The sequence below is a fragment of the Salmo salar genome, chromosome ssa20 (genome assembly GCF_905237065.1).
Source record: "Salmo salar chromosome ssa20, Ssal_v3.1, whole genome shotgun sequence".
Lineage (NCBI taxonomy): Eukaryota > Metazoa > Chordata > Actinopteri > Salmoniformes > Salmonidae > Salmo > Salmo salar.
Window position 1 is genome coordinate 69,595,881 of NC_059461.1, and position 7,460 is coordinate 69,603,340.

At 43.2% G+C, this 7,460-nt stretch overlaps 1 protein-coding gene across 1 annotated transcript; it reads right to left on the reverse strand.

Annotated features, from left to right (window-relative positions):
* Positions 1-361: 361 nt before the first annotated feature.
* ilvbl (ilvB (bacterial acetolactate synthase)-like) lies at positions 362-7,105 on the reverse strand. The gene is given in 14 exon segments (NM_001140029.1): positions 362-1,321; positions 1,477-1,582; positions 1,678-1,749; positions 1,873-1,943; positions 2,141-2,310; positions 2,490-2,604; positions 2,719-2,853; positions 4,311-4,447; positions 4,727-4,824; positions 4,989-5,088; positions 5,181-5,431; positions 5,644-5,771; positions 5,939-6,140; positions 6,658-7,105. Coding segments are annotated over 14 exon segments (1,866 nt in total). The 5' UTR covers positions 6,760-7,105; the 3' UTR covers positions 362-1,142.
* Between the last annotated feature and the right edge of the window lie 355 nt (positions 7,106-7,460).

Consider the following 7,460-nt stretch of genomic DNA (forward strand, 5'->3'; position numbering starts at 1 on the left):
ATGTTATAGTTGGGGATGGAAATTTCAGAATTTTTGGTGGCCTTCCTAAACCAGGATTCAGACACGGCTAGGACATCAGGGTTGGCAGAGTGTGATAAAGCAGTGAAACATTCTTTTTTAGGGAGGAGGCTTCTGATGTTAACATGCATGAAACCAAGGCAAATGTAAGGTGGACATCAATTTGCATGATCAGGATAATGCAGAATTCCTTAAAATATAAATAGAATATATGAAATAGTATGAGTAGTGTAATAAAATGTTATAATTTATTCAAGATTATAATGACCACTACGCAAATGGTAAAATATGATAACATCTTCCAGTTTAAATTCCTTCCTTTTTTTTTTTTTTTTTTTTTTTAAAATCGGGCACTCCTGATGCATATAATTAACTTTTGAATCAACATTTTGTATTTGTGTATCCATTCTGTTGATTGATGTATTTGTGGAGTCTTACAGTACATTCAAGAATTAAAGGCATACAATCATCAATTCTATACCATTTAAATTAAAAACAACTACAGTATTACAATTGTATTTATTACCTTGATGTTAACCCTACAAATCCTCCTGCGGCTTGTAGCTTAGTGTATGATGCATTTTCATAAATATTTTTTTAATTTAACTAGGCAAGTCAGTTAAGAACAAATTCTTATTTACAATTACAGCCTAGGAACAGTGGGTTAACTGCCTTATTCAGGGGCAGAACAACAGATTTTTCCCTTGTCAGCTCGGGGATTCGATCTGCAACCGTCGGTTACTGGCCCAACGCTCTAACCACTAGGCTACCTGCCACCAAATATCCCTATGAAGGACATGTCATTCCAAAATTCACTTTTTTAGTTTTTCTAAATAAATGACCAATTTCAAGGTAGAGTTCAGTAAATCAATAGGCTATCCGAAGTCAATATACATTAATTGGTTAAAAGTGTATATAGCAAGGATCAAAAGGCTGAGAAGAATGAGTTCCTGAATTGTTGAGGTTCCCAGAAGTCACACTTTCCTTCTTCACCAGCAAAATGCAGCAGTTGTATTGTTCAACAGCATGTGAACAGATTTGGGTTTCTAGGCAAGATGGGAAGGTTTTACGACCCACAGGTCCAGACAGAGACCCCAGAGGTTGTGGTGTCTGTCTGAGCTACTCTACACAGAGATGGAACCCTCTCTGAAGTTGGTCTTCCCTATGAGAACATTGAGTAGTGTGGCTCTCCCCTCTCGGGTCTCCTTCTGTGCCTCTTTTATGATGTCATCCAGCTTGTCCTCGTCCTCGCGACCAATGAGGGTGCCCTTGCCTCCGTAACCATCTGCAACTATGTGGTAATCTAGGGAAGGGGAGAACAGAGACAGCATGTTGGATGTGTGACATGACATCCAAAGACATGACATGGGCTAACAGAGACCTTGCATGTGTGAGAATAGGCACTAGAGATCCCCAGTATGGTGGCACTGGGGGTACAGTAGGCCAACATATAAAGACCTGTGAAGGCCAGGCCACAGGCCACGTTGCTGCCCAGGATGGGAACCTGCTCCCTGGAGATCTGGCTCCAACAGGCATCGTTCCCCACCAGAGCAATTACTGGCGTCTGGGAGAGAGAGGGCAAAGCAGATTAACTGGTCTGAATGCATGATTAGTTAGTTGATAAGTTGGTCTGAATGGTGAATTTGGTTATTACTGTACCTTGTGTCTGGTAAAAGTGTCAAATTCTGCAACACTGTATCCCAGGGATCCATCACCATAGATAATCCACACCTCAAGGAGAAACTTAGTCAGCTAAACTCAGCCAAAAATGGTGTTTCACAACATGAACAAACCGAAAAACCTAAACCCCTATAAAACAGTGACGGATAAGGCCTGCTTGGTATTCTACTGTACCTCTGACTCAGGCCGACACAGCTTGGCTCCCAGAGCAAACCCTCCTCCAACACCAAGGGTTCCAAATGCTCCTGTTAGAATGACCAACAACATCAGGTAATCATCCATTAAGATGTCAAGAATGTCCTGTGTTCAAATTAAATAAACAAGTCCTATTTGTTTTATTGTACATGTTAATACCCCTCTTACTCAAGTGACCACAATCCTACAAGACATTTCAAAAAATATTGTCTATTTGTATTTAACACTGTCCACCGAGGATCCTGACCTGGATCCAGCCAGCGGAGTGGGCCCCTTGGTCTCATGATGTAGGCAGCACTGCCCACAAAGTCGCCCCCATCTGCCACTATGATGCTGTCGTCATCCATCAACTCATCCACACGGTGCAGGACACTCAGGGGGTTCAGGTGGCAGTCCGTCTTCTCATCAGCTTTCCCCCTGCACAGAAAACACACAGAACAAAACACACTTTCACAGGGAACAACCTGTACTGTCTGTGTTTGGTGCACTAGATGTACTGATTAATTTGCATGAAGGTTATTGGTTATGTATAAAAAGAAAAAAAACACAAAAAAAACAGTTGGCTTTCTGCCCAACTGGCTGAATAAATTGTGTACCGATTAGCCTTCTCTTTGGTGATGTCTCCTGCTTTGAGCCTCTGTGGCCAGTCCTCGGAACATTTGTGGCCCATGAGGCCTTTGGAGAGACGGAGTAGGAAGGAGCCTGCATCTCCTAAAAGACAAACAGAAATTTTAGTCTCCACAAGATCAAATAGCCAAACAGGAAGTGGCAGCGTTTTGTGAAAGCAAATAAGACTGATTGGAGAATTCAGACAACAGTACCAACCCTGAATGGCCACATTGGGCTTCCAGAACATGTCAGAGTTCTTCAGAAGTTGAGTCTTATCTCTGTTGACAGCAATGATCTTGCTGCGCCTGTTCAGCACTCTGCCGTAGCTTAATCGGAAGTCACATACAGTTCCTGCAACACATACCACCATTATGAGACAGCCTCAAAGACAACAGAAATTGATGATGAAATGATTTTGGGGGCTGTCTTGTTAGACTTCAGTGCAGCTATTGACATTATTGATCATAGACTGCTGCTGGTAAAACGTATGTGTTGTGGCTTTACACCCCCTGCTATAATGTGGATAAAGAGTTACTTGTCTAACAGAACACAGAAGGTGTTCTTTAATGGAAGCCTCTCAAATATAATCCAGGTAGAATCAGGAATAGGGTAGCTGTTTAGGCCCCTTGCTTTTTTAAATTTTTACTAACGACATGCCACTGACTGAGTAAAGCCAGAGTGTCTATGTATGCGGATGACTCAACACTATACACGTCAGCTACTACAGTGACTGAAATGACTGCAACACTCAACAAAGAGCTGCAGTTAGTGTCAGAGTGGGTGGCAAGGAATAAGTTAGTCCTAAATATTTCTAAAACTAAAAGCATTGTATTTGGAACAAAACACTCACTAAGCCTCGACTAAATATTGTAATAAATAATGTGGAAATTGAGCAAGTTGAGATGACTAAACTGCGTGGAGTAACCCTGGATTGTAAACTGTCATGGTCAAAACATATTGATGCAGTAGTAGTGAAGATGGGGAGAAGTCCGTCTATAATAAAGCGATGCTCTGCCTTCTTAACAACACTATCAACAAGGCAGTCCTACATGCCCTAGTTTTGTCGCACCTTGACTACTGTTCAGTCGTGTGGTCAGGTGCCACAAAAAAGGACTTAGGAAAATTGCAATTGGCTCAGAACAGGGCAGCACTGCTGGCCCTTGGATGTACACAGAGAGCTAATATTAATATGCATGTCCATCTTTCCTGGCTGTAAGTGGAGGAGAGATTGACTTCATCACTACTTTTATTTATGAGAGGTATTGACATGTTGAATGCACTGAGCTGTCTGTCTAAACTACTGGCACACAGCTCGGACACCCATGCATACACCACTTGAGGTCTCTTCACAGTCCCCAAGTCCAGAACAGACTATGGGATGCACACAGTACTACATAGAGCCATGACTACATGGAACTCTATTCCACATCAAGTAACTGACGCAAGTAGTAAAATTTGATTTAAAAAACAGATACAAAAAACAAAAACAAAAAAAAACGTATGGAACAGCGGGGACTGTGAAGCAACACAAACACTGGCACAGACACATGCATACACGCGATAACATACGCACTATAAATACACATGGATTTAGTACTGTAGATATGTGGTAGTGGTGGAGTAGGGGCCTGAGGGCACACAGTTTGATGTGAAATCTGTTAATGTATTGCTTTTAAAATTGTATAAACTGCCTTAATTTTGCTGGACACCAGGAAGAGTAGCTGCTGCTTTGGCAGCTAATGGGGATCCATAATAAATACAAACAACTGTATGGAGACAAGATTTACAGATGGCAGTTTGTGTCTCACCTGCTAGCAGCACAAGGTCTGCGTCCTTTAGGGCATATTTCCTGTTCTGTCTGATGTGCAAGGGACTGTTTCTACCCAGCATGCCACGGGACATTCCCCCCAGGAAGCAAGGGATACCCAGGGACTCCAGGGCTACCCTGTAACAGAACAACTGTATAAACTACTGCCTTCCCTGTAGCTCAGTTGGTAGAGCATGGTGTTTGCAATGCCAGGGTTGTGGGTTCGATTCCCACGGGGGGCCAAGTACGAAAAGAAAAAAAATGTATGGAATGAAAAAAATGAAATGTATGCATTCACTACTGTAAGTCGCTCTGGATAAGAGCGTCTGCTAAATGACTAAAATGTAAATGTAAATGTAATTGGCATTGAATGGACCAGAAGTCTGATGTGTAATATAAATGTGGTTGTTGAAATACCTGATGTCATCTGCAGGTGTTGGAGGTAGTGTTGCCTGGCTCCCCAGTAGGATAACAGGCTTCTTGGCTCTGCTCACCAGCTCTATACACTTTTGTACCTGATGTCAGATCACTAGAGGTTGAGCCACAAGGGTTACATAAAAAACATGCCTTCATGTCTATTGGAAATCTGTAACTGGCTACAGTACGAATGACGGCTTCTACCAAATTAAGCCTTTCTCACTGTTGTTTGAGAATGACTGAGGGTCAGAGTTAGTCTTGCCTGATCGTCTGTGGCCTGAGGGATGTGCACAGGGAGAGGTGAAACATCTCTGGTTTCCCAGGCCCCAGCAAACAAGTTCTTTAGGTGATTGTGGAGGTACCTTATGGAAGAACATATACAGTATCTGTTACTTTCACAAATCACTAGAGATGTGTGAAAGCATGGTCAAGCACAATCCTGCTGATTACTTACCAAGTCACAACTATCCCCATTATTCCCTTGGGAGGGTTTTTCACTCCGAACTCTTTGGACACCAGGTGGAAGGGGTAGAGTGTGTCAATGGGGAACTCTATGAACACAGGTCCTGGAGTTCCAGACTGGGCAATGGCCAGGGCCTTCCTCATCGTGGGGACGATCTCCCTCACACTCCTCACCGAGGCGCAGAACTTACACAGCGGCTTGAACAGGGACATCTGGTCAATGTCCTGCAGCGCTCCTCTACCCTGCACAACAACAGTTCACCAAGTGGTCAAACCTCCACATTGGATAGGGAGAATCAATATATATTGTGCTCACCCACAGCCACACAACTCTACAGTGCAAGATTATGGTCATTTGTTGAGTCTAACTTGTTGGTGCAGCGTAGCCTTAGTGTTAACGTTAGGACTAGGGTACCCCCATGCTGCTACACCAGTAAAAGGCCTCAGACTCTCACCTGAAGTAGTGTTCCAGCAGCTCCCCCTATGAGAAGCAGTGGAGACTCGGCCATCTGAGCGTTCTTCACTGCTGTGACTGTGTTAGTCAGGCCTGGGCCAGCAGTCACTGCAGCTACACCGACAGTGCCTGTTGGAGGGAGAATCAATGACAGTGTCAATGCTACAGTATGAACACGAGTAGACTACAGTGTCCTAAGCAAGTTAAACCAGTTCCGAACGGTTCAGATCGACATGGACAACTGTAATGCAAGGTATTTGGGATATTATAGTAGGTAATGTAAGGTACTACTTTACCTGAGAGCCTAGCTACAGCATCAGCTGCAAAGACGGCAGTAGCCTCATGCCTGGTGTCCATGATGCGGATGCCCAGTTTCTCGCAGGCCACCAAGATGGGCGAGATGTGCCCCCCCACCAGGGTGAAGACAAACTTAACCCCATGGGCACGCAGAACCTCTGCCACACTCTCCCCACCATGGCGAGGGCTCTGAGTCTCAGTCTGGGGGAAGAATTAGAGGACTCAGGTAAAGGACTGAACAGGCAGATCTCAAAATCAGGGTCATGGACAGTGTATCATTTCATTTAAATAACTTCAAAGTTCTGTCGTAAACTAGAAAAGGCCTATTGGTTATCTATATATCACTATGTTGTATTTAGCAATGAACTGCATATTGTCCTTGTAGACCTAATGTTCCTTATGTAGCCTATTGTATAACTTCTGAAGAACCTGCACTGTGTCGTCATGGCCTTTGTGTTAGATAGCCACAAGTCAGTTCAAAGTTCTCTCACATACAGTAGGGTTACCTTTCACCTACTAGATGAGTATCTGAGTCTTATGTAGGTTCACTTAGGCCAGGTGAAGAAGCAAGTGAGTAAAATAACACTGTAGTAAGGTATGAACAAGGTCTTTTGCTTCTGAGAATACCAGGCTGCATGTGAGTTTCACAGTTGAGACAGCAAGTGAGCAGGCTGACACCAAATTAGAATGAAACATTGTTTAAACAGAAGTGACTTACCTTATGAAACAACTGATACAGTAAACCAAGTTTATACGCTACAAATACTAATCCTCCGAAGGTAAAACCAACAGAGTACCCCAGCGCGGTGGCAATCTCCATTTCCAAGCAAAATGTGTCAAAATACTGAAGCGAGTCCTAAAATAAAGCAGTATCCGTTTTGTGGATCGAATAACTCTCCAGTTTAGGCTGCTGTTCATCCAATGCACAACCTAGTAGCAGTACAATTTATACATTCACAATTTACTAGGCTACTGTGCAAGAACCGCGTGGAAAACCAGACTCCACCCGTTCGTGCAATGAAACTAACCATCGTATTTCAAATTGAAATGACCGATGATCGCTATTGCTCAACGTTGTAACAAAGTTCCGCAAAATGACAATTCACCGTCAATAACGCAGTGGTCCGCAACTACCGGAATCGTGGAAAAGAACAGCGAGGAAGACGCGAAGCGAGAGGGATAACTGGGCCCGAAATCTGTCCTTTCCAGCAGGTGGCGTTTTCAAAAAAAAATTGCTCACCAAGCGAGTTTTTGTATGTAGGTCAATGAGTGTCGAATTTCGTTGTCAAAAACTTGCATGGCTTATTTGATCGAATATAAGTTCCGTAATGGTATGGTTGTTAATAGTGTACGGACATAAGTAGGACACGTGACATCCCGGCAACTTTGAGAAAAAACACTTTATATCAGAGTTGTGCCAGGTCATAACTAGTTACCACAGCCACAAAGTCATAAAGCACGCCCATTTCTACAATGTATCTTCTTAAAATGTGGTTTTAAACCTACCACTAATCTTACATT